General features: G+C 47.9%; 1 protein-coding gene across 1 annotated transcript; it reads left to right on the top strand.

Annotated features, from left to right (window-relative positions):
• Positions 1-27,458, top strand: CDK1 (cyclin dependent kinase 1). The gene is made up of 8 exons (XM_044298217.1): positions 1-68; positions 2,188-2,244; positions 4,910-5,066; positions 12,080-12,203; positions 12,476-12,646; positions 15,128-15,291; positions 25,652-25,793; positions 27,123-27,458. Exons 2-8 carry the CDS (start codon positions 2,208-2,210, stop codon positions 27,234-27,236), a joined length of 909 nt encoding a protein of 302 aa, XP_044154152.1. The 5' UTR covers positions 1-68; positions 2,188-2,207; the 3' UTR covers positions 27,237-27,458.
• Positions 27,459-27,801: the final 343 nt, after the last annotated feature.

Below are 27,801 nucleotides of genomic sequence, written 5' to 3'. Positions count from 1 at the left end.
AGCGGCCGGTTTGAAATCCTCTCAGTCCTCAGCTGCCTGTGTCTGAGGAGGAAGAGTCGTTTCCTGAGGTAATGTCGCCGCTCCTCTGTCCGTTATACGTGGCCGGGTGATGTCCAGCGGCCGCCGTGACTAGTGTGTACCGGGGGAGGAGAGTAATGGGCGCCTGAGGGGGAGTTATTAGAGAGGGTCGGGGGCCGCGGCTTCTAGAACGTTCAGGTCAGTCCGGGTCTGTAATGTTCCATTGCCCGTGACAGGCTAGATCGGAGCAGCCTTCCGTGTGTACTGGGCATGCTGTGACTTGTAGTTCCTCAGCAGTCGGCCGTGCACGGACAGCTTGTGGCTATTTACTATGTGACCCTACACAAAGCTGTGTACCCGGCTGTGCAGCTGGAGGCGCCTGTCTTCTCTGAGGGGGCCCTGACAGGACCCCTGCCTTCTTCCTCCATCACTGTACACATGTGGGGCCCAGGCCTGGGTTTCTTGATCCCTCTGCTCCTAACATCTATATTCTGTGTGTATGGGCGAGGTTCTATGTGTCCAGTTGTAGCTTCAGCCTTTGTTGGACCTGCATGTGTTATCTCTGCATAAATAGCAATTCCCTAAAGTATGTGTAATGCCAGGAAGGTCCATCTGTGATTACTGATGGGCGGTATACATGGCACGCTGAGTGGGCGGCAGGCACTGGGTACAGCCTGGTGGACATGGCAGTCGTCCCCTCTTTCCTGATGCTACTAGGTGGTGGTCCTGAGCTGTATGTGCCAGGCGTCTGATAGTGCCCCTCTTGCTTCATGCCAATGCTTGTTTCTGTTGACAGGAATTCACAGTCGTGGAGGTTACCACAGAGAATAATTTTAAACCGTTAAAGGGGTTGTCCACTTTCAGCGAAGGGGAGGGGGCTTTTATCCTGACCCCTTAAAGGGGTTATATTTCATGTCCTCCCTTACAAGGATAGGATGACTGAGATGAACCTTGTGTACTCGCAAGCATTGTGGGTTAAAACAGGGCTAGGATCATGTGCCCATATAAATATATTTTATTATATATACGCCCTGATCTCATGAGATGTTCCACTGTGGGATAGATGACTTGAGCCAAAATATAACCTTTATGAAGAGGTGCACACTTACCACACTTCTGGTCCCCCGCTGCAGTACCCTACTTCTGCTCTTCAACATCTGGTTTGCCGGGTAAGTCTACTTTCACACTAGCGTTTTGGCTTCTAAAATCCATTCAGGGCTCTCACAAGCGGTCCAAAATGGATCAGTTTTGCCCTACTGCATTCTGAATGGAAAAGTATCCGCTCAGAATGCATCCGTTTGCCTCAGTTCAGTCTCCATTCCGCTCTGGAGACGGACATGTCCGTCTGACGAAAACTGAGCCAAACGGATCCGTCCTGGCACCCAATGTAAGTCAATGGGGACAGATCCGTTTTCACTGACACAATCTGGCACATTAGAAAGCGGATCCGTCCTCCATTGACTTTCAATGGTGTTCAAGACTGATCCATCTTGGCTATGTTAAAGAAAATACAAACGGATCCGTTCAGAACGGAAGCAGACGGTTGTATTATCTGAACGGATCCATCCTTGACGGATCTGCACAGAACGCGAGTGTGAAAGTAGCCTTACATGTGCCTCTGCAGCTAATGGATGGCTGCAGTGGTGACATGTCCTCCAGTGTCAACCTTTAAAGCGTTTGTACAAAGTTTAGACGCTATCCCCAATCCACAGGATAGGGGCTAATTAACCACTGGATCAGCAGAATATGTGCCCGGCCCCTCCATTTGTTCGTTGAGGGACCACCTGACAGCGCTCAGTCCCGGCGGTCTCGTAGAGAATGTATGGAGCAGCAGGGCACTTGCGTGACCAGCCACTCCCATCAGATCCGGGGAACTGGTCCAGCAGTCACACCTCCGGTGATCATTTTGTTATCCTCTATCCTGTTAACCCCTTTAAGATCTAATATGCGAATATTACCTCTGTGAGGTCTTACACCTCAGAATTTACAAGTATCACTTTAGTAAAGAGTTAGCTCTGGACTTTTACACCTTTTTATCTAACTGATTTTACTGTTGATTATCTAATCTTTTACAGGATGTTTTTTTTCATGCTTTGTTCTGTTACATGTCTTACAGCTTTGTTTTTTTTTTTTTTTTTTTATTAAAAATATTTTTTTCTCTCTGCATAGACCTATAGAGAGCCACAGAAATGGATGAATATGCAAAGATAGAGAAAATCGGCGAGGGTATGTATTAGGGTTGTCACTACCAAAATTTAGATTTGATTTCGATACCATAAAGTATTGCTATACTCGATACCAAGCGCAAAAAATAAAACACCAAAAAAGCCGTGTGCATTCCAATTCCATATTTTATGGAACGTCCGGCCAACAATAGAACAGTCCAATCCTATTTTTTGGGGGGTACAAGGGGACCAAAAATGGCGAATTGTCTGGCACCTGAGGAGTTAGTTGCCGTGGTTTGGCGGATTGCATGCCCTGTTATTGATGCCAGGTATGTAATACTGCTGCCGACACCCGCTGAATGTGTTTTACATTCATTGGTGGCGCAGTGGCCACAGCCCCTCTCCTGCTATCTCCCAGTTGGTGGCAGTGGTAGCCTCGTCACAGAGGTGACGGAGAGACTCCTTCCTTCTCGACTGTGCTAGCGGCAGACCATTCGACTGCTAGGGGGCCCAGTCTTAGTTGGGATTATCTCCTCTTCTACTGTGGGTGAAAGCTTGGTCAGGAACAAATTTTTAGCAAATGTCTGTCATTAAAAAAGGTTTGATCCTCTCTATGGGGCCCTTACTTCTCTCTACGCCACTGTGTTCCGTCCTGGAAAATGCGGAACTCGCATGGCTGGCATCCATGTTTAGCGAACCGCAAATCGGAGACGATTGTGCGTGTAAGAGTCCATTCACCGGCAATGTGCGTTCCGAATTTTGCGGACCGCACATCTCCGACAATTGCGGACAAAAATAGGACATGTTCTATTTTTTTTTCGGGAACAGAATTGCGGATCTGAAAGTGCGGGTCAGCAATTACGGATCCTGGCAGCACATCGTGTGGCATCATAGAAATGAATGGGTCCGCAATTCCATTCCACAGAATTGCGGACGTGTGAATGGACCCTTAGGCTTAAATTGCTGAGCTACCAGCCAAATAAACAAAAGAATGTGGGGCATATCTGTGACTGCGGGATCAAATTAGAATTAAAAGAACACCATTTTCATGGGATTGTTGACAATCATTGTGGACCTGTCATTATTTTTGACGTATCTAAGTAAGGATACCTTCACATCTGCGCTACCAAATCTAGCAGGCTGTTCTGGCAGAGAACAGCATGCCGGATTTCACCCTGTCTGGCATTGGCAGATACTGCTGTTCAATGCTGGATCCATATCGATTATAATAGGATCCAGCCCAGTTTATAAATGGACACAAAAGCCAAAATCAGGAGTGGAGCATTAAAGGAAAGTATATAAGACAGATACAATCTCCCTCTTGTATAATTCACTCCTGGTTTTGGCTTTCAAAACTGCATGCAGAAACCTGACCATGTGTATCCTTATTCTATCTTATCAGTAGACTGTGCAGGGACAAACATTTTAGGGCTCATACCCATAAAAGTAAGGGCTTTGTGCCCATGTTGTGGACTGCAAACGGCAGGTCCACAGTATACGAGTACTGCCCGTGTGCACTCTGTGCTGCGGGTGCGCACCCATTGACTTGCATCGGTCTGCACGATACGGTCAAAGATGGGACATACAGTACAGACCTGGTCTCTAATCTGAGCTGCTGTTAACCTGCGATTTCTGAGGTTGGTGACTCGGATGAACTTATCCTCTGCAGCAGAGGTGACTCTTGGTCTTCCTTTCCTGGGGCGGTCCGCATGTGAGCCAGTTTCTTTGTAGTGCTTGATGGTTTTTGTGACTGCACTTGGGGACACTTTCAAAGTTTTCCCAATTTTTCGGACTAACTAACCTTCATTTCTTAAAGTAATGATGGCCACTCGTTTTTCTTTACTTAGCTGCTTTTTTCTTGCCATAATACAAATTCTAACAGTCTATTCAGTAGGACTATCAGCTGTGTACCCACCTGACTTCTCCACAACGCAACTGATGGTCCCAACCCCATTTATAAGGCAAGAAATCCCACTTATTAAACCTGACAGGGCACACCTGTGAAGTGAAAACCATTTCAGGTGACTACCTCTTGAAGCTCATCAAGAGTGTGCAAAGCAGTAATTAAAGCAAAAGGTGGCTACTTTGAAGAACCTAGAATATTACATATTTTCAGTTGTTTCACACTTTTTTATGTATATAATTCCACATGTTAATTCATAGTTTTGATGCCTTCAGTGTGAATCTACAATTTTCATAGTCATGAAAACAAAGAAAACTCTTTGAATGAGTAGGTGTGTCCAAACTTTTGGTCTGTACTGTATTTTGCGGAACGGAGGTACGGATCGGAATCTCTATGAAGCGCTTCTGTGTGCTTTTGGGTCCATGTCTCCGCAGTGCAAAATATAACACGTCGTATCTTGTGAATCATGGAGTGCACACGGCCAGAGCCCCTATACTGCAGACCGCTATTTGCTGTCCGCAGCATGGACACTGAGCCTTTACGTTCATCTGCATGAGCCCAAGGGGGGGTGGGGAGGGGGGAGTAAACTCAGTTGGCAAATACTCCTAATTTTATAGTATGAATTATAGAGGGGTGACATGACGCACAGCTATAAGAATGGATGCTCTAGAATTTGTTACGTGATGAATGCAAGTAGTTTTGAAGCCAGTTGTGTCAGTAGCGGTGACAGCTCCTCTCTAAAGGTATAAATATTTCACTTTTAACCATATACTTGTGCCAGTGTTAAGTATAAATGAACTCTAATACATGCATCTGTTTTCAGGCACTTATGGGGTTGTGTATAAGGGGCGGCACAAGGCGACTGGTCAGGTTGTTGCCATGAAGAAAATTAGATTGGAAAATGAAGAGGAAGGTGTCCCCAGTACAGCAATCCGAGAAATATCCCTCCTCAAAGAACTTCAACATCCGAACATTGTGTGGTATGTGTCTGATGGTTACCATTTAGGCCTGGGCCACAGAGACTCTTTTGTAGCATTGATTGTTTTATATTATGGAATGACAGCTGCAGCCCACAAGATGGGTGGTTTATAGAAGAGAAGTGTTCTATACAGAGGCATGCCACAAAAACATTTACTGAGGAATGCTTAAAGAGGACCTTTCATGGGTCCAGACATAAAATAAGTAGCAGGCTATGCATTGCATACTATTTTTTTTTTTTTGTGTCCCTTGGCGCTGCTCCATGCCCTTGGTAAATTCTCCTGCCTGGTATGCTAATTCATAGCATCGGGGCAGAGAGCAGGAGACGCCAGGGTTTCTCAATGGAAGAAAAAACTCACCTTATCCCCGACTGACGCTCTCCTTTGTGATTGGACAGCGCTGCAGCCAGGGAGGAGACGTCCATTGAGAAACCCTGGCATCTCCTGCTCCCTGTCCCAAAGCTATTAATTAGCATACTAGGCGGGAGAATTTAACAGGGGCACAGCAGGAGACCGGAGCGCTCTTAGATCCCTGCTTTTCGCCCTACATAACGTGCTACTTCGTTTATAACGTCTGGACCCATGAAAGGTCCTCTTTAAGAAGATCAATTCCACTTACACTGCAAACGTAGTGGGGTCATTTTATTAAGACTAGGGATGAGCAAATCGACTTCGGTTGCTTCATCTAAAGTCGATTCGCATAAAGCTGTTTTTAATACTGTGTGGATTGGGATTTCAATACGGTATTAGAATGTATTGGCTCTGATGAGCCAAAGTTATTACATGAAGTCTCGTGAGACTTTGCGAAGTAATTACTTCAGCTCATCGGAGCCAATACATCCTAAGGCTGCTTTCACACTAGCGTTCGGGTTTCCGTTCGTGAGCTCCGTTTGAAGGAGCTCACGAGCGGACCCGAACGCAGCCGTCCAGCCCTGATGCAGTCTGAATGGAGGCGGATCCGCTCAGACTGCATCAGTCTGGCGGCGTTCAGCCTCCGCTCCGCTCGCCTCCGCACGGACAGGCGGACAGCTGAACGCTGCTTGCAGCGTTCGGGTGTCCGCCTGGCCGTGCGGAGGCGTGCGGATCCGTCCAGACTTACAATGTAAGTCAATGGGGACGGATCCGTTTGAAGATGCCACAATGTGGCTCAATCTTCAAGCGGATCCGTCCCCCATTGACTTTACATTGAAAGTCTGGACGGATCCGTCCCAGGCTATTTTCACACTTAGCTTTTTTTAGCTAATATAATGCAGACGGATCCGTTCTGAACGGAGCCTCCGTCTGCATTATTATGGGCGGATCCGTTCAGAACGGATCCGCCCGAACTCTAGTGTGAAAGTAGCCTAATACTGTATGGAGCTCCCGCTCCATACAGTATTAAAACTAAGTTTCTCGCCCATTTTCCTTGGGGGACACAGAAGACCTTGGGTATAGCTCATCTCCCTAGGAGGCGTGACACTAAGTGAAAACTGTTAAGCCCCTCCTCCACAGCTATACCCTCAGCCTGGAGAGAGAGGCTGCCAGTTTTTTTCTTAGTGTCCAAGACAGGGCTGTTTTCTCCTTGTTTACATTTTTTGATTTTTACTTTTTTTCTTTTCTTTTCTTTTTGTTCCAGACAATCAGGGACAACAGAGACGCACTAGACCTCTCTGTTTCTCCCGGGGTCGAGCTGCGCCAGTGCCGGTCATCCGCACTGCTGCCTCCCCCACAGAAGGCAAGGTGGACCAGGGCAGCCCAGCTCCCCTGCATCCCGCCAGCACAAGGGTTGCCCGCACGCCAAGTCCCTCTTCCAGCATCCTGCCACTACGGTGCCAGTAGCTGAAGGGGCGACCCTGCTGGAACGGACCGAGGGTGAAGACGGCTGTGGTGAGAGAGTGGCTTCTCCAGCCCTATGCGCGGCCCCCCCCCCCCCCCTTTCCTCTCCTGCGTGCTGGACCCCCATACTGGTCCCTGCTGATCCTAGGCTGGCCCCATCCTAGCACTATAATCATATTAGCTTGTTTTATTAGCTCCCTCTCCTCCCCTCCTGGCTTCCAATAGGATTCATCCACTGAGGGGTTATGCTGGCGTCCCTATCATGCCGCCCAGGGAGCTGCCTCTATCCTTACGGGCACCCGGTTGCAGGGTCCCCCATCCCCCCCCTATCGCCTTACTGGTGCGCTACTCAGGGCCAGGGGCCCTCTCCTGACGGCTGAGGCGCAGGGCCCTTGTTTCCGTCCGCGGGGTGGGCACCTGCGGCCTGCATGGACTGGTGCGGTGTTCCAGCAGACCCCGGCCGACCGCAGGTGCTTTCCGGTCGGCCGGGCGCTGCAGAAAAATTCTGTCCCAGGCTTCGCGGCCTACTGGGCCGCGATTCCGGCTTCTTCCCGGGTCCCCTGACTCTTCCGGCCCGCAGGGTGGGCTCCCGCGGTCGGTATTATGCACGCTCCGCTCCCTCCAGGACCCGGCCGGTACCTCCAGGCACCGCAAGAATTTAGGTCCCAGCTTCGCGGCCTACTAGGCCGCAAAAATTCCGGCCTCGATTGGAGGGGGCGGGAACTCTCCAGGCACTAATTCTTCCCGCCGGAAGTCTCCCCGCCCCCCAGGGGATCACTGCACCGCCCTCAGGTCGGATCCCTATTAACCTCTTGGGTGCCAACGGCTCCCATCTGGAGGAGACCCTAAGATGGCTTGCCTCTCGGAGAGGCTGTGCTCTTATATGATGGCCCCTTCCTGCCACTATATATATATCAGAAATATCTGAATTTTTTGTTGGCTGCGCAGGATGCTGCAGCCTGACCTTAGAGCGCTGGCCTGCCCCCATTCCATAGGCGGCATGTTGCGCTCCGCGGCACTGGCCAGGTACATGTTCCCCTTCTAGGCAGACCTTTGCCCTCTCCTGGGATACGGCGCTGGCTTTCTATAGGCAGAATTAGTCGCCCTCTCCAGTCACGGTGCTGGCCATGTGCCCTCTCCAGTCACGGTGCTGCCCCCCCCCCCCCCATTCTAGGCGGAATACTGCACTCTCCCTGGCTGCGGGCTGGCCTTGTGCATGACCCCCTTCTGTAGGCGGAATACTGCTCTTTTACCGCATACGGTGCTGGCCATGTGCACGACCCCCTTCCATAGGCGGAATGCTGCACTCTCGCTGGATTCGCTACGGCCATATGCATGACCTCCTTCCATAGGCGGAATGCTGCACTCTCGCTGGATTCGCTACGGCCAGATGCATGACCTCCTTCCATAGGTGGAATGCTGCACTCTCTTTGAATTCGCTGCTGGCCATACGCATGACCTCCGTCCAAAGGAGGACTGCTGCACTCTCTCTGGATTCGCTGCTGGCCATATGCATGACCTCCGTCCATAGGCAGAACGCTGCACTCTCGCTGGATTCGCTGCCGGCCATATGCATGACCTCCTTCCATAAGCGGAATGCTGCACTTTCTGGATTCGCTGCCGGCTATACGCATGACCTCCGTCCATAGGCGGAATGCTGCACTCTCTCTGGATTTGCTGCCGGCCAGGTGCATGAACTCCTTCCATAGGTGGATTGCTGCACTATCACTCCTCCCCTCTGGGGAGCTGGATTCGCTGCCAGCAATGGGCATGTATCCTTTCCTCAGGCGGCATACGCACATACCCACTGACTGGTTGTTCTCTTTCAACGCCACTGACTGTGGTTGTTTTCTCGCCAGTACGTTGCTGGCCATGTGCATGACCCGCATCCTTGGCGGGGTGCTTGCATTTTCACTGGATGCGATGACGGCCATGTGCGTGACCCCGCCCCTTTCTGGGCGGAATACTGCACTTTCGCCGGAGGTGTTGCGTGCCATAAACAGCCCTCATCATTCCATGGGCGGAAATTTGCACCCTCACGAGACTCATGGCTGTCCTTGATATGCTGTACGGGACTCTTGCAGGTTCCCCTTCATTGCGGAGTAGTTGCACTCTCACAGAATTCGGTGTTAGGTGGGTTATTGCACAATCGCTTAATGCTAGGATAACCCCGTGCATGTCCCCCTTTCACTAGGCGGACCTCCTGCATTCCTGCTGGGTACTGTGCGGCCATGTGCATGGTCACCTTCTGGGCGAACTATGGTATGTTCTACTTCTCTGAAGTTGTTACTGGCCTTGGGCATCCCCCCTTTGGGACGGGCCTTTGCATTCTTACCAACTGCAGTGTTGCCAGGTACATTTTCCCCTTTTCTGGGGGGACTGCCTGCGTTCCATCGCATGCCGTACTAGTCTTGTGCATAACTCCCTTTCAGGTTGCACTTTGCACTTCTTTGATACTGTTGGACTCTGTGGCTGATCCCTTTCACTGGGTGACTATTTTTGCAGTGAGCGGAATTTCTGGTGCGCTCTGTCCGTTGTTTGGGCCGTGTATGCCTTCTCCTTCCATAGGTGGGTTGGCCTTCTCACTGCTTGCGGGGCTGCTCGTACGTATGCTTCACTTCCTCCTGCGACATACTTTTTTCTCTTGGGATGTGATGCTTGTCACGGGCCTTGCACTCTTCTCTAAAGATATCTGTCTGTCCACCTGTATAACCCTTAGGTGTTGTCATACAAGCAATAAAAGAATGCCCATTGTATTCAAAGGTGTATACTTTATATATAAGTAGATGGGCTCTACTTGCTCTCTACTGCACCGAGCTGGGTGGTGCTCGTTCTCTGGTTTGGCCTGTATATTGTGGTCCCGTTGTCTTCGCTAGTTCTTTTGCCTGTTGGAAAATCTGACAGCCCCAGGCTGACGTAGTTTTTTAGCAACTTTACAGCTTTTTTACCTGGTGAAAATATTGTAAATTTGTTGGGGACTGTACTCCGGCCCAGACCATGCCACACCCTCGGCACTTCTGTGTCCAATGCATAAAATCACCAGTGTGACAAATACTGTTGCATGTGTTTCAAAAAGAAAAATGGGGGGGGTTGTGACAATCCTATGCCAAAAAGGCACTGTAAAGCTTTCTGTAAATGACTGCAAGTGTGTTTACACATTACAAGGCTGAGCAAGTTCAAACAGATTTATAATCTTGTGAATCAATTTTGGGAGGTGATGCTTTTGTTGACTCCTTAGTCTGCATGGATCCAAATCTGCGTTCTGTCTCCCCCAGAGTTGTAGAAGCAGCGTAGCTCCTATTCACTACAGTCGGTTACAGAAACAGGCTTGGTCCCATCTCGCGTGAAAAAGGCAAAATGGGGCAACCCTTTTAAAGTCTTTTTGTGCCTGGTAATGGGGGATTAAGGCTTCATTCATGCAGATCCGCAAAACACGGAAAGCGGCAATGTGCGTTCTGCATTTTGCAGACCGCCCACTGCCGTCACTAATAGAATATGCCTGTTCTTAGGACATGTTCTATATTTTTTTTTTTTTTTTTTTTTTTTTTTGCGGAACGGAAGTGCGGATCCACAATTCCGTGTCTGGGCAGCACATTGTGTAAACTTCTGTACTAGGGCCTGTTTCATATTGGTGTTACTTGTTGCAGCAGGGGAAACAGCCTGTCACATCCCTAACTCCTGTGTACAGTCATACACTGCCCGACGTCTGTCCAGCCCCATTCACGATAATTGGGACCGGCAGAGATCCAGCCGCAGCACAGCAAATATGTTAAGAGGCGGTTGCAATGAGGCCAGATGGACTTCAGGCAGCGCACGACTGTACATTATACTTACAGATCCAGCAGGCTGTTCTGCCAGTGTGAAATAGGCCTTTGTCATGTGTTGCAGAATCCAATCATTATCAATGATGACGTGTTCTGAAGTACCACTACGCTGCTTGCTCATGTGGATTTATTTTAGTTGGAGCACATCTGGGACATAATTAAAGGGCATCTGTCAGCAGATTTGTACCTGAGAAACTGACCTGTTGCATGTGTGCTTGGCAGCTGAAGATTTGTTGGTTTCATGTTAATATGTGCCAGCATTGCTGAGAGAAATTATGGTTAAATGCTATGTACACCGTGGGAGGCAATTTTTGTTTGATTGCTTTTCACTCACTTTTGGCTAAATCGTATTTTTCAATTGGCCTTTATTAAAAATGTTGAGCCGTTCTGTCAGAGTTAACTTTTTCTGACTGTGATTGGTATTTTCACGTTGCGTCCATAAACGGTTATTTAAAGGGAACCTGTCACCGGGATTTTGTGTATAGAGCTGAGGACATGGGTTGCTAGATGGCCACTAGCACATCCGCAATACCCAGTCCCCATAGCTCTGTGTGCTTTTATTGTGTAAAAAAAAATGATTTGATACATATGCAAATTAACCTGAGGAGTCCTGTACTTGAGATGAGTCAGGGACAGGACTCATCTCAGGTTAATTTGCATATGTATCAAATCAGTTTTTTTACACCATAAAAGCACACAGAGCTATGGGGACTGGGTATTGCGGATGTGCTAGTGGCCATCTAGCAACCCATGTCCTCAGCTCTATACACAAAATCCAGGTGACAGGTTCCCTTTAAGCTACATTCTTATCAGTAAGAAAATAACTGATCTATAATGAGTGTTTATAATGTCAGAGCAGAGATAAGGGGCCCGTCGGCTCCCCAACTGATGGAAGCTCTGTACAGAAAAAAGGCTCTATTTTGAATAAAGACCAATTGGGGGAAGGGGGGGTGGGAGATTAGGTCAAAATTAGTACAATGTTATAATAAAAGTGTGCATAGCCTTTAAATATGTGCAGATGACCCTCTAGGAGCAGCGAGGGCGTTAGTTACACCTAGAGGCTCAGCTTTCTCTGAAAGTGTCGGGACAAAGCAGTTGCAGAGCCTCTCGGTGTAATGGCAACGCCCCTATTGCTCCTAGATCCTTATTTGCATATATTATTGCATATTTTTTTCTCAGCAATGCGGACATGTATGAACATGGGACCAACACAGATGTCTTCAGCTGCCAAGTGCACGTCATAGGCACAAAACAGGTCAGCCAGTGTCATAGGCACAAATCTGCTGACAGATGCCATCGAAAGCTGATCAATCCCTTTAAGGATTAGAAAGAGTGGACGCAGCTGATCATAGTTTTTGATTTCTCCTCCTTCCACAGCCTTCTGGATGTTCTGATGCAAGACTCAAGGCTATATCTTATTTTTGAGTTCCTTTCTATGGATTTAAAGAAATATTTGGATTCTATCCCTGCCGGTCAATACTTAGATGCAATGCTTGTAAAGGTAATTTTAATATTTAAGCTAAAAAATGTAATGTTTCTGCAAGGTACACTGTAGATGCCTTCGCACGCTGCAGGTTTCTTTTAAAGCCAGAAGTGAATCCAGCAGGAAGGAGAAATACATGTTCTTCCTTTATATTCGATTCCTTTCAAATCCACGTCTGGATTTGGCTGGGAAACCTGAAGAAAAATCTGCCTCAAAATCTTCTCCAACAGCCCTAATAAACATTGCTTTGGGATATCAGTTTATTTTTGTTATTTCTCGTATTTTGACAGAGCTACTTGTATCAGATTCTGCAAGGCATTGTATTTTGTCATGCCAGAAGAGTTTTACACAGAGATCTGAAGCCTCAGAACTTGTTAATAGACAGTAAAGGAGTAATAAAGCTGGCTGACTTCGGGTTGGCGCGGGCATTTGGCATCCCTGTTCGTGTTTACACACATGAGGTAAGAAAATGGAATTCAATGGGGGAAAAAACATGGCATTTCATAAAGCTTTGAATGCAAGTTAAGCAAAGGTATATACTAATGTTCTACCTTAATTAACGTGTTTCAGGCCGCATGCACATAACTTTTTTTATTTAGTTTTTACTCATCATTCACACATTAATTTCTCTGAGGCTAGAGAAAAAATGGAGACGGCACACGTTACCATTTCCTTCTGGGATTCATGTCCCAATCTATCCCTTGGTTGAACTTGATGGACCATATTAACTATAACTTTGCTCTGTTGTGCCATTCCTGTATTCCTACTAGAAGTTATGCATGAATTGCTAGCAGTCTGCAGTAAGGCTACAGAAGAGTGGTAACCAGTTTGGGGGGAGGGGTCCCTGCACAGTCTGACAATGGCAGCACTGACTGGATAGAGTATGACTGTACTAGTTGGCTATTAAAACAGTCTTGTCAGGAGCCGTGAAATGTCCTCTTTAAATATATATATTTTTTTGTTAAATTTATATTGTGTATACAATCCTGTAGACTTCCTGTCTTTTGAGAACAGCCCCATGGGCCATAGACACAATGGACAGGAGGGAACACCGTTGCATTCTATGGGAGAGTTTTCTAGGCATGCTCTGACCTGTGCAGAGGTCAGGAGGGAGTAGATAAGCTGTGATATCACCTATTGCAGTGGTCAGCAACCTCTGGCACGCCAGATGTGGTGAAACTACAACTCCCAGCATGCTCCAATCACTTCTTTGGGAGTTCTGTAAACGGCTAAATCAGTGTGCTTGCTTGGAGTTGTAGTTTCACCAGAGCTGCAGTGCCGAAGGTTGCTGATCCCTGACCTATTGTGATTGGTAGATCCTGGGTTATCTATACAGAGGTTTTACTTGTCATTGTAATTCTGCCTGTGGTGAGTGATAATGGCTACTGAAAAGTTACCTGTACAGGACAGGAAATCATGACCTAGTGACCAGTGTGAAAATTGCAGAGATTTTTTCAAATGTAGACAGTGACATGGAAAAAAAATTAAAAAAAAGTACACTTTCCCTTTTAAACCTAGATGCAGACCAGCACTTCTGGCAATCTTAAAATTTCTGGGTGAATTTATCATGAGGGGAGTATTTAAAGTCAGTTTTGCCGGATTCTGCGTTGGTGTACTTTATGCAAATTTTATCAAATGCCACATGCTGTTTGATAAATTTGTCTTGGGGCTCATGCAGATTACCGCAGCCTGTTTTGTGGTACACAAATTGTGGATCCGCAGAACACTGATACTGGCCTTGTGCATTCCACATTTTGCGGAACGGAAGGGCAGCTCCTAATAGAACAGTCCTATGCTCTTCCATAATTTGGGAAGTTATAGGACATGATTTTTTTATTTTATTTATGGAATGGGCACAGAATGCGCACTAAGTCATTTCAGTTTTTGTGTGGCGCCATTGAAAAGAACGGGTACAGGGGTAAAAAGTCAGTTTGTGCATGAGACCTTATCCTTAAACCTAACACTTGCGCTTTTTTTTTTTTGGGTCTACTTGAGTCAGATTGAGACTTTTGCAACTTTATAAATCTGGAATAAAATTAACCTATACGTAGGTAACCACACCCGTTTTCCCACTTGTATTTGGAAGCTGAAGTGAGTGGTGTAAAATGGAAAAAGCATTTTTACACCACTCGTGACTTTGAAGCCAGAATTCTGGCGTTGAAGACATGATAAATTAGGGCCATGTTCTTTGTTAGGGTACCTTCACATAGTAGTTTGTAGGTTTTGTGCAGATTTTGCTGTATTTCCACAACAAATCTGTGCTAAATTCTGCATGTGTTACTTGCTTATGTTGATGCTGATTTGATCCACATCTCACGCTTTGCATTACAAAAGGTGAAATCTGTACTTAGAAATGATTGATGTACTGCGGGATTCTAAATCTCCTCTGCAGGTCAATTTCTGTGGATAAAAACACTTTTGCATGAGAGAAAAATCGATACTTTGCTGGTACTGCATTTTCTGCAAAGAAATCCACACAATACTTGCCATGTGCATATGGCCTTAAAGGGGTCCTGTCACCAGTTTACTTTTAAATCTGCCTACCTCGATCAGGCAGTGGGTTGGTTTTTTTTTTTTTTTTAATAGCCCCCTGTTCCAGAGTTATGGCTGTTGGTTCTGGGCAGTGGTTAGTCAAAGGGGAAACCACCAGCTCATTTCCCAAGGAAAACGGTGCTCTTCGCTGCTGCAGCTGTCCGGTTGGTGCGTATGGCATCAGAGCAGTAAGTAAAGTATGTCTAGTAAGACCACTCTGTGTTCTCGCAGCATTTGGGACCGGAGGGGCACACAGCCAGCAGCACAGTTTTGCTTTGATGCTGGCTTCGTGGATCCCCCCCCCCCCCAATCAGACCCCCGCAATATCAAAATTCATAAATTGCAGTGAACTGAATTGATTTTAAATGGTTAGTTTGATTAAAATACGATATTCTTTGTCATTACTACAGGTTGTAACCTTATGGTACCGGGCACCTGAAGTTTTGTTAGGTTCTGCGAGATATTCAACACCAGTTGATGTGTGGAGTATAGGCACTATATTTGCAGAGATTGCAACTAAGAAGCCGCTCTTCCATGGAGATTCCGAAATAGACCAGCTCTTTAGAATATTCAGGTATGTTAAGGGGGTCTTTAAAATGTAGCTCACTTGAATAAGACACCTCATGTGTGCTAGGACAAGTCAGTGAGTGAAAATGGGTTGTTGGGCCAATAATCTTCTACTGTTTTAGGAAACGTGTGAGCAGCCGTTCTTCCTAAAAAAAAATTCTGCTGTTTCCAGCATCTACTATTGATCTTTCGAGAACGGAGACAATCTCATCCTTGTTAACAAAAGTTAACCCAGAGCTTGGTTCCCACTTATGGTTTAATCAATGAAGTCAATAAATCTGGTGTCAGATGCAAATTATTCTGTTTACACAGCATTTTGCACCTACCACTTAATTCAAATGTTGTGTACAGATACAGTGAACATACACATTAAAGTGAACAGGGCCAGGCTAACGTCTGCTAGCGTTAGTACAGATCCTGCAGGCTGTTCCCCTGCCGGACAAACTGATGCTAGTGTGAAAGTAGTGCCAGATGTTTGGCTGATCATGTTGAAATCGACGTTTATCTAATTTGTATGACCACTTTTTTACTTTTCCACTCCCCGCCTTCCAAGAGCCATAACCTTTATTTTTTCGTTCATGTAGTCGCATAAAGGCTTATTTTTTACAGGACAAGTTGTACTTTTCAAGAAACAGGAGATCTCTGAACAGAGCAGTAGGGAGCAAGTGAGAATGATCCTTCTCCCCTGCCCCCATTAGGTGTAACATGCTGCTAGGAACAGTTGGCTTAAAATGGTTCACTAGTTTCTTCTAGATATTCATGAGCTACTCCTGGGAAATCTGATTAGTGGGGTCCAACATCTGGCAACCACAATGATCAGCTGGTTTTGGAAGTTGCTGTAAATAAAACAGTGGACAGACCTGGAAGCAGTATGCTCTGTGCCAAAATCGATCGGACCCCCACTGATCTGATCTTGAAGTATTCTTAAGATAGATTATCAGTATCTAGAAACTAGATGAGCCCTTTAAGGTTTAAAATTCTGAGCCACTTCCTGTTGTCATAACATGAAGGGAAAAGGCTACGCCGATGCTCTGGTTTTGATTACTAGCAGAAGGACCCGGCTTCGCACGGGTATATTTCATCTATTTCATTTGATGTTTGTGTGTCGTTAAAATATATCAACAGTATCCACTATAACAGTGACATCTACAGTACCGCGGTCCTTCCCCCTTTATTAGTGACCTCCACAGTACCCTGTTTCGTTAACAGGGATTTTCAGTGACCTCCACAGAGCTCTGTTCCCTTAACACGTTAAGGACCCAGGACAAGAATGCTCATCCTAAAGGGCTGATACTTGATGCCCCAGGACGAGCATTCTTGTCCTGCGGTCCTTCCTACTGTGGGGAGGACTCGATGGTTGCCATGGCTTGGGGGCCCGGCATGTGCCCCCAGGCTGGGTCTCCTAGGCAACTGTTAGCATCTTAGTCTCAAACACTAACTGTTCAATACAGCACAATACAGATGTATTGTGCTGCATTGAAACAGGGATCAGACCCTGTGCCATAGTGGGAAAAATAATAAAGTGAAAAAAAGTTATTAAAATTTAAAGTTTTACCAAAAAGTGTCCTTTTCCCAAAATAAAGTAAAAAAAAATTGGGGGAAAAAAGAAAAGTAGACATTTCTCGCCCAGTTTCCTTGGGGGACACAGAAGACCTTGGGTATAGCTCATCTCCATAGGAGGCGTGACACTAAGTGAAAACTGTTAAGCCCCTCCTCCACAGCTATACCCTCAGCCTGGAGAGAGAGACTGCCAGTTTTTGCTTAGTGTCCAAGGAGGCAAGACACTCCCTGCTCTGCAGGGCTCTTTTCTCCTTTGTTGTTTTTAAAATTTTTGATTTTTACTTTTTCTTTTCTTTTTGTTCCAGAATACGGGACAACAGAGACGCACTAGACCTCTCTGTTTCTCCCGGGGTTGAGCTGCGCCAGTGCCGGTCATCCGCACTGCTGCCTCCCCCACAGAAGGCAAGGTGGACCAGGGCAGCCCAGCTCCCCTGCATCCCGCCAGCGCAAGGGTCGCCCGCACGCCAAGCCCCTCTTCCAGCGTCCTGCCACTACGGTGCCAGTAGCTGAAGGGGCGACCCTGCTGGAACGGACCGAGGGCGAAGACATCTGTGGTGAGAGAGTGGCTTCTCCAGCCCTACGTCCCCTCCCTCCCCGGTCTCCTGCGTGACTGACCCCCCATACTGGTAGCCTATCCGAGAGCGGAGAGGTGCAAGGTTTAGGCATTACCCATTGCTTTACCTAAGACAGTTTTCATATGTTTGTCTCTTATAGCAGAGTGGCTATAGGGTGGCCCTGCTGGACCTAGGGTGGTCCCTGGGGTGCCGCAAGGCGGCAATCTGCTCCCTCTCTCTCCCGCCATAGATCATACCGAAGAGGGGGCGCTTACCGGTGCGCTGCTCAGGACCTGCTGCCGCTCCTGACGGCATGGGTAATCCTGGGCGCAGCCAAAATTTAGTCCAGGCTTCGCGGCCTGCTGGCCCGCACCATCCGGTGCTCTTTCCTCGGGCCCCTGACTTTTCCGGGCCGCGGGGTGAGCTCCCGCGGTCTGCATTGCATGTGCGCACTATGCTATAACTGGGCCGGCCGACCATCCGTCCGGTTGGCCGGACGCCGCAACTTTGGGCCCAGACATCGCGGCCTACTGGGCCGCACCTCACGCTCCTCTCGGGTCCCTGATTCTCCCGGCTGCCGGGTGGGCTCCCGCAGCCGGCATTGGATAGCGCTGTGTTCCAACGGGTCCCGGCCGGCCGTCGGTGCATTCTCTCATCCATGGCGGCGCGGCCGGCCGGGGCGCTGCATAGTTTGTTTAGCGGCCTGCTGCGCACTTCCGGCGCTCGGGTTGGGCACCCGCGACCGGTACGGGTGCTCCCGCGGCCGGCTTAGGCCCGGCCGATACTTTAAATACTTGCGGCCCCGGTCAGCCGGGCGACGCAAAAATTTAGGCCCCGGCTTCACGGCCTGCTAGGCCGCAACATTCTGGCCTCTGGGGGGGGGGGGGGGCGGGAACTCTCCAGGCGCGGATTCTTCCCGCCTGGAGGTTCCCCCACCCCCAGGGGTTCGCTGCGCCGCCCCCAGGCCAGATGCCGGTTAACCCTTGGGGTACTGGCCGGCTCCTGAGGGCCTGTACGACCTGTGCCCCTGTATGGTGGCCCCCTTTCTGCCTCAGGGAGGCTGTAATATTAATAAATAAATGATAATAATAATAAAAAAAAAAAAAAAAAAATACTATTATTTTGTTTTAAATAACTGGACTTGTGGGCTGCGCAGGATGCGGGAGCCTCATCATTCAGTACTGCTGTCTGTATGCATGCCCCCCTCTCTTAGGCGGTGTGTCGTGTTCCCCGGCCGCGGCGCCTCCCAGGCGGTTTTTTCTTGCCCTCGCCCGGGATTCGGCGCTGGCCAAGTGCATGCAGATTTTTTTCTGACCAGACTTCGTCACCCACTCCAGTTCTGGTGGCTGCAGGTGCATGACCCTCCTTCCTAGGCGGAATACTGCACTCTCCCTGGCTGCGGCCTGGCCTCATGCATGATCCCCCTTTTCTAGGCGGACTGCTGCACTCTCGCCGGATGCTGTGTTGGCCATATGCACGACCCCCTTCCACAGGCGGGACGCTGCACTCACTGGATTCGCTGCCGGCTTTGTGCATGAACCCTTCCATAAGTGGAATATTGCACTCTTACCGGATACGGTGCTGGCCATGTGCATGAACCCCTTCCATGAGAGGTCTACTGCACTCTCCCCGGATAAGGAGGTGTACTGCACTTTCCCCGGTTACGGTGCCGGCCTTGTGCACGTTCCCCTTCCATGGGCGGAACACTGGATTCGCTGCCGGCCATGTGCATGAAACCTTCCATAGGCGGAATACTGCACTTTCACCGGATACGGTGCCGGCCGTGTGCGTGAACCCCTTTCATAGGTACACTGCACTCTCACTGGATCCGTTGCAGGCCATCTGCATGACCACCCCCCCTTCCGTAGGTGGTGTGCCGCACTCTCACTGGATTCGCTGCCGGCCATGGACATGTCTCCTTTCCTCAGGCGACATACGTGCACTCTCATCCATGGCGGCGCTCTCACTGGATGCGTGGCTGGCCATGTGCATGACCCCCTTTTCTGGGCGGAATACTGCACTCACTGGATGCGTTGCCGGTCAGGAGCCTGCCCTCTAACTTGGGTGGAATGCTGGCACTTCCATTGGATACGGTGCTGGTCTTGTGCTTAACCCCCCATTATTCCATGGGCGGCATTTTGCACGCTCACACGATCCACGGCTGTCCTTGTTTATGCTGTGCTGGACTGGTACACGTCCCCCGTCATTGGAGGAGTGGTGCACTCTCACGACATTCGGTGTTGGGTGGATTTTTTTTGCACAATCACTTAATGATAGAATAACCTGTGCATGCCCCCTTTCACTAAAGTGGACCTTCCTGCGTTCTGCTGGATATGTGCGGCCATGGGCATGGCCCCCTTCTGGGCGGAGTATGGTATGTCCTACCTTTCCGGAGTAGGTTCTGGCCTTGGCATCCCCCCCTTTTTTTGGGCAGGCCTCTGCAGTGGTTGCCAGGTACATTTTCCCCCTTTTCTGGGCGGACTGTTTGCGTTCCATCGCATGCCGTGCTAGTCTTGTGCATGACTACCTTTCGGGTTGCACTTTGCACTTCCATTGCTACGGTTGGACTCTGGCTGATTCTTCGCTGAGTGACTATTTTTGCAGTGGGCGGACTTTCTTGTGCGCTCTATCCGTTGTTTGGGCCGTGTATGCCTTCTCCTCCCATTGGTGGGTTGGCCTTCTCACTGCTTACGGGGCTGCTCGTCCGTATGCCCCCCTTTATCCTGAGATGTACTTTTTTCTCTTGGGATATGGTGCTTCCAGCAAGCCTTGCACTATTCTCTAAAGAGCTCATTCGGTCCAACTGTGTGGGCCTGAGGTGGTGTCCAACAAACAGCAGATGAATGCCCAATGTATTCAAGGTACCTACCTTTTTTATCAGTAGACGGGCTCTACTTGTTCGCTACTGCACCTGGCTGGGTGGTACTCATTCCTTTCGTGGCCCTTCCGCCCGGGGTGTGTTCGTGGTCCCTAGATGCGTACCCATTCGTTCTCCCGCGGCATTGTTCCCCTGCGCTAGTGGTCACATGCTCGAGAGTGCTGTTGTCTGCAGCGCCTCTCGAATTCTTCGTTGGCTCGTACAGGACTGCGATTCCCTTGCCTGCTGCAATTTCCTCCTCTTCGGATGCAGTGTGGTATGAGTCCTTCGTCTTGGCGCCTCTGCGCTTCTGTCTGATCTGCTGCCAGGTTCGGGCTGCTATTCTCTGGAAGGTCACCCAACTTCTCTTGGGTGCTCGATTACCCAGGTCCGGAGGACCTCCGCCTTGGGTTCGCCAAGGTATTCGCCTTCTGCGAGGCGGTGGACCGGGCGTCTCTCAGTGTAGCGGGTTCTGCTTTTCAGCTGGCCTATGGCTTCCCTGTTGCCCTCCCCTCCTCCTTTCGGTTGGAGGGTGTTATGCCGGCCTCTGTCTCCGCTGCCTTATCTCGCCGGCTTTGTTTGGCTCCCGCTCGGTACGGATCACTCCGATGTGGCTTCCCGCCGGACTTCAGAGGCTGTTCTTTCACTGTCCTCCCCTCTGGGGAGAGCATGGTTGTTCATGTGGATGGTTCCGGTGTTCCTTTTGGCCTCGTGCTGTCTCCCTGGTTCACACTGGCTGTATTAGCTGTGTGCCTATTTACTGAGTCTACCGCGTGCTGTCCTCCCGCTGAGTGCAGATTGCATGGTCCTGCTGTAGACTTGCCTTCTTGATAACTTGGGGGGACTACCTTTTTCGATCCAGATTGTCCTTTGATCTCCCACACCGGGGCTGTACAACGTGGTTACATCAGCATGGACTTTTGCCTGTCTTCTCCTGGTATCTGGCGGATCCTTTGGGTTTTTTCCATCTGTCCTCTGCTCCCCCACTCGGGTGGATACGGGACAACGTTGTTCGAGGGCCGACGGGGCTAGTTTTGTCGACCCTTCTGCCCGTGTTACTGGTCTGCGCCTGATCACATTGGGTTTTCGCCCGCTTTCCAGGCGACTCCAGCGGGTTCGCTACTGTCCACTCCTGGCTGTGTTTCGTCCAGGATCTGTCGTAAGGCTTGGGGTTTTTTTGTATGGGGTTCTGTGGGGAGCTGTGCATTCCCCACTCTGAATTTCTCTCCCCATGGTTCTGTCGTTTACTTGGGGTGTCTTGTGTCGGCGCTGTTCTTCCTCTTCCAGCGTTCCCGGCCCTCTGGGCCTGCCAAGACCTCCTTCCTCGGAGTGGCTCTTTGGTTCCTCTGTACTGTCCTTCGGTACCGCCCTGGGACTATATACTGAGCTCTCGGCGCTCCAATCTTGTCCTTGGGGCCGTTACAGAGGTTCTCTCTACCCCCTCTGTCCGGTACGGTTGTGTTCTGTATCAGTCGTTTCTCTGACGGGTGCCGGAATGGCCCTTCTTTTGTTACGAGCCTTCTGTCTTTTCCAGGACAGGGCTGTTCTACATCCCGTTTTTCTTCGTTCGTTCGTTCCTTCCTTCCTTCCTTCTGAAGGTGGTGTTTGCCTTTCGCTTCAACACCTCACCTATTTGGACGTTGTTTGGGCCTTGCCGTTTTTTTCCTTGGAGTTCTCCGACTCTTGTAGATGTTCGGCCTCTTGGGTTTCCAGGAGGTCTGTGCATAGGGTTGACGGACTCCAGGGTGGTTGTCCTCCGCTTGCTCAGATTGGCTATTGCTGAGGTTCCCGCACCTAGGGCAGGGTTCTGTCTTGGTGTCACCGTTCATTTCACCTGAGCGGTCGGTGCCTCCTGGGCCGGAGGCATTGGGCTTCGGCCATGCATTTGGGCAAGGCGGCCACAGGTCTACCTTGCACGCCTTGACAAGTTCTACAGGGTGCATACTCTGACTTTGGCAGATGCTGCCTGCCCCGCCTGGGTTTGCGGGCGGCGGTTCATTGATGCCTTTCGGGTGCTTCACCTTGGTGCTGTGGTCCCTCCCCCTTTTGGACTGCTTTTGAACGTCCCAAGGTCTTCTGTGTCCCCCAAGGAAACTGGGCGAGAAAACGAGATTTTTGTATAACTTACCAGTAAAATCTCTTTCTCGCTCTTTCCTTGGGGGACACAGCACCCACCCATTCATTGTTTTTCTCTGTACTGTTTCCAAGTTTTTGTTACCCGTTGGGTAGTTGGCTTGTTGGTTCCTTGTTGGACTTTGCCTTTTCTCACTGCTTGGACACGCAACTGGCAGTCTCTCTCTCCAGGCTGAGGGTATAGCTGTGGAGGAGGGGCTTAACAGTTTTCACTTAGTGTCACGCCTCCTATGGAGATGAGCTATACCCAAGGTCTTCTGTGTCCCCCAAGGAAAGAGCGAGAAAGAGATTTTACTGGTAAGTTATACAAAAATCTCGTTATTGGGTATCGTCGCGTTCGTATCAGCCAGCTCTATAAAAATATCACATGACCTAACCCCTGAGGTGAACACTGTCAAAAAAATAAGTTTTTTTTTTTTTTTTTTGTCACCTTACATCACTAAAAGTGCAACACAAAGTGATCAAAAAGGCGTATGCCCGACAAAGTAGTACCAATCTAACCGTCGCCTCATCCTGCAAAAAATGAGCCCCTACCTAAGATAATCGCCCAAAAACTGAAAAAACTATGGGTCTCATACTATGGAGACACTAAAACATGATTTTATTTTTTGTTTCAAAAATGAAATCATTGTGTAAAACTTACCCAATATGTCTACTTTTTTAATGTATCGCCGCATATTGCAGCAAGCGATCAGTCATATGCACCCTAAAATTTTACCAAACAGTCGTCTCATCCCGAAAAAAAATGAGCCCCTACATAAGTCGCCCAAAAAATAAAAAACTACAGGTTTCAGAATGTAGAGACGAATCTATATATATATTTTTTTGCTTTATGTAAACAAAACCAATAAAAGTAGTCATATTTAGTATTGTGACAATCTGCTCTAAATACCACATGATCTAACCTGTCAGATGAATGTTGTAAATAACAAAAAATAAAAACTGTGCCAGAACGGCTTTTTTTGTGAGGCAACATGACAAGAAGTGTAATATAGAGCAACCAAAAATCATGTGTACCCTAAAATAGTACAAACAAAACTGCCACCTTATCCCGTAGTTTGCAAAATAGGGTCACTTTTTTGGGCGTTTCTACTCTAGGGTTGCATCGGGGGGGGGGGGCTTCAAATGGGACATGGTGTCAAAAAAACAGTCCAGCAAAATCTGCCTTTCAAAAACCCTATGGCGTTCCTTTCCTCCTGCGCCCTGCTGTGTGCCCGTACAGCGGTCTACAACCACATATGGGGTGTTTCTGTAAACTACAGTTTCAGGGCCATAAATATTGTTTTGTTGGGAAACTTTGAAAAAATTGGCTTCAAATGGAAAATCTGCCAAAAAAGTGAAATTGTATATTTTCCATTAATTCTTGTGGAACACCTAAAGGGTTAACAAAGTTTGTAAAATCAGTTTTGAATACCTTTTTGAGGGGTGTATTTGTAAATTGGGGTCATTTTTGGGTGGTTTCTATTATGTAAGCCTCGCTAAGTAAATTCAGACCTGAACTGGTCCTGAAAAAGTGGGTTTTAGAGATTTTTCAGAAAAACGTCAAGATTTGCTTCTAAGCTTCTGAGCCTTGTAACGTCTCAAACATAAAATGGCATTCACAAAATGATCCAAACATGAAGTAGTCAGATGGGGAATGTAAAGTAATAACTATTTTGGAGGTATTACTATCTATTATAAAAGTATTGGAATTTGGAAATTTGCTAATTTTTCAGTAAATTTAGATTTTTTTTTTTTCTCTAAATTACTTTTTTGGACTCCATTTTACCACTGTCATGAAGTACAATATGTGACTAGAAAACCATCCCAGAATAGCCTGGATAAGTAAAGGCATTTAAAGTTATCACCACATATAGTGACACCTGTCAGATTTGCAAAAAATGGCCGGATCCTTAAGGTGTTAAAATGTAACCTCCACAACACGTCACCCTAGGGTGGCCAGAGGTCCGGTTTTAGGCCAGACAGTCTGGCTTTCAGACTCCCTGTCCGGCTCAGGGCCTGGACAGACACAGGGATGTCCTTTTGAACAGTGTGAGCTGCAGGGAGAAAGTCTCCTTCCCTCCCCACCCCTGCAGCTGACAGAAGTTTATTTTTACTTTAATTTTTTTTTCAATTCCCTTCGGCTGTGGAGTGGGAGGGGGCGTGGCTTAGCGGACCTGGTGGTGCGATTTTTAAGTCAGTCTTTTGTGGGTGGCCACCCTACCTGCGCCTGAACTGTGTTAAAGGAGCAGAGCGCTGTGGAGGTCAGTGTCATCCACAGCACCCTGCCCCATTAAATCTGACCTACAGCAGTGAAGAAAAATGGCTGGGTTGTTATGGAAACCTGGTGTAAAACTGTATGTGGAAACTAAGCCTGTGAGCTTCTATTGGCTGACAAGGGTAATGTGACAAAGCTTCTATTGGCTAATGCATTTTTGGGGAATATCTCAGGAATGGTACGACCTAGAGAGCTGAAACCCGGTCTAAAACCTTCCCAGACACCCATGTACCTGTGTGCCAAATTTCGTGATTGTAAATGCGACGGTGCGGATTACTTTAGCGGACACTCACATATATAAAGCTTAGTGTATTAGCTGAAAGCACTTCAGTTTAGCTGCATTCCTTTAAAGCAGCAATGATCTCTATGCTGGTGTGCTTTTTAGATGCGTATCTCAGTTTTAAGACAGCTGTATTGTGTTGCTAAGGTAAGACACATGAAGGTACTATAACTCCTTGTGCCTTAGTCCACTGTAAAAGTATGCAAAGAAGTTATCCCCTATCCACAGGATATATTTCAGAAGGTACAACTACTAAGACCACCACTGATCCTATGAATGTAATGGAGCTGCAGCTTGAGCATGTGCCCAGTAGCTGCTTTCTCTATTGGACTGCTGAAGTTAGATATTTCCAGCAGTCCCATAGAAAATATATTACAATGGCAGAGTGGGTGCGCAACAGTGGAGTTCCAATGGTTGACCCCAGCAATCGTTTAGTTGTACCCTTTTTCCTGTGGATAACTTCCAAACTTGGCACAGGAAGCTTTTGAAATTGTCCCGTGGGTTGTGCCATGCACACAAACCACAGGCACCAGCACAGAGAAGAATGTGTCGCTGTGGTAGCTGGTCATGTCTGCAGTGATGTGTTTCCACCTTGCTATGCTTCTCCCTCCTGTTCTCCATTTCTGTTTATCCCTTCCCGAGATGTTGTTGACTCCAGGGATGGCAGTGGTCAGTGTTCCTTCTCTGCACACAATCTCCTTCATTTTCCATTATTTTATTATGTAGAGCTCTGGGGACACCAAATAATGAAGTCTGGCCAGAAGTGGAGTCTTTGCAAGACTACAAGAATACGTTTCCTAAATGGAAAGGTGGCACCCTTGCTTCTAATGTGAAGAACATTGATAAAGATGGGCTTGACTTGCTATCTGTAAGTATTGGGAGCAGGGCTCTGTATGCCTCACTTTTGTCGTGACACTTTTTGTATGTTTTATTATTGAATACCACACATTTGAGAAACAATGCCTTTAGCATGCTGCAGTTAACCAAACTAGTCCTATTAACCCCTTTAGCAGGAAACAATGTTATCTCAGACTTTATTTTGTGTGTAGAATGTGGCCCTCCAGGTGAATTGCTGATTTAACCTCGGGTCCTTCTCCTCCTAGCACTCCCAGCATTGCAAGTCTTGACTCTGCAAGGCTGCTAGCAGCTGTAGGTAGGAGCCACAGAGCTGCTTAACATGCCTATGAATGGGTGTAGTATCGGCACTTATTTAATGTGGCATGTGCTGCTTTCATAAGTGTCCTGGAGGTGGTCCCTAATGCCGAATTGAGCTGCTCCACAAACTGCTCTGCCCTGACTAACTGCTGTGCCATACCACCTACAGCTATCATGTTTTGGGGGGGGAGAGGAAGAGGTCGTAGAGCAGCTAACCTCAGATGGCCAAGGCCACTTCAGTAATGGGGATCACTTTTGGAATATTACAACCACACACAGGTATGCTAGTGTTGAGCGAAGCGACCTTCGTATACTTAGTTCAAAACTCTGGAATAACACTGTACAGAGATCAGTCTCTGTACAGTATAAGAATGGCGACTTGGTGAATAACTTCGGCTCATTGGAGCCCATACGTTTTGATACTGTACAGAGACTGATCTGTGTATAGTTTTCCGAAGTCTTTAACAAAGCGACTTCGGATGAAGCATTCAAAGCTCGCTTCACTCAACACTAGTGTAAACAGCTTTCCTGGGCTCCCATCTAGCACACTTGGCAGTTATCCTACACTATAAAAATGTCCCCCATGTGCCGGGCCCCTCACAATAAATATACTCCCCTGGCTCCCTGCGCCGCTCCTGGTCCCTGCACTGCTGCTGCTTCTCCCTGTGTATCGATGAAAACATCCTGTGTCGTGGAGCAGCCAATGGCGGACGGGGACGAGCCTCCCTGGCGTCACCTGCAATGCTAGGGAGGCTTGTCCCTGTCCCCGCCTGCCATTGGCTGCTCCCCCCACGACACTGCAATGTTATCATCAGAGCCAGGTAATTTATATTGATTGTGAGGGGCCCGGCATATGGGGGACATTTTTATAGTGTTGGATAACCCCTTTAAGCACAGACAGATCTTGTTGGCAAACTTAATTTTATGCTCATATTCCTGATCAAATATAATTTCAAATACCAGTCATCTTAAACTTTTATGCAATGTGGCTTATTATCCTGTTGAAAAAAAAAAAACATTTCTTGTATCATATCTTTAACAGAAAATGTTGATCTATGATCCTGCAAAGAGAATTTCTGCCAGGAAGGCCCTGCTTCATCCGTATTTTGATGATTTGGAGAAGTCAAATCTTCCTGCCAATCAAATTAGAAGTTAAATCCTGACTTCCATGTTGGGCCCCACGTACAGAATTCTATGAATCACCACTTACTTTTACTATTTGTGTATATCTATGTGGTTTGTTGTGTTTGTGTAAATTTTCTGCAAACTTTGCAGTTAATGTACGTACTTGTAACCTTGTACTCTTGTAAATATTGTGTGCTATGAACAGTGACAGAACTTACAGCAGAGACTGAAATAAAGAGCTATATTCACTAGCCTCGGATGGAATAACCAGCTGTCAGTGACTAACCAAGAAAAGTTGTAGACCATTGATTGTAATGTGGTCAGGCAAGTAAAGGAAATCTGTGTCCTGTAGCAACTGCTCAGGAACAGGTTTGGGTAGGTGTCTAACTGAAGGGCTGACAACTGGGACACTGGACAATCGCATAAATGGTGTCAGAATAGAGTGGTTGTGCACATGCATGACAATCACTCTGTTCTTCTATGGGATGGCCAGTTCCTACTCTTAAAACACTCTGGCAGTTGTCTGGTTTGGAATTGACTCCTAGCTGTCTGAGAGGCAGGTGCAGATGTTTCCTATCACAATTCAGACTGCTCTC

Source organism: Bufo gargarizans, chromosome 6 (genome assembly GCF_014858855.1).
Source record: "Bufo gargarizans isolate SCDJY-AF-19 chromosome 6, ASM1485885v1, whole genome shotgun sequence".
NCBI classification, from domain to species: domain Eukaryota; kingdom Metazoa; phylum Chordata; class Amphibia; order Anura; family Bufonidae; genus Bufo; species Bufo gargarizans.
This window is presented reverse-complemented; position numbering and strand designations above follow the sequence as displayed.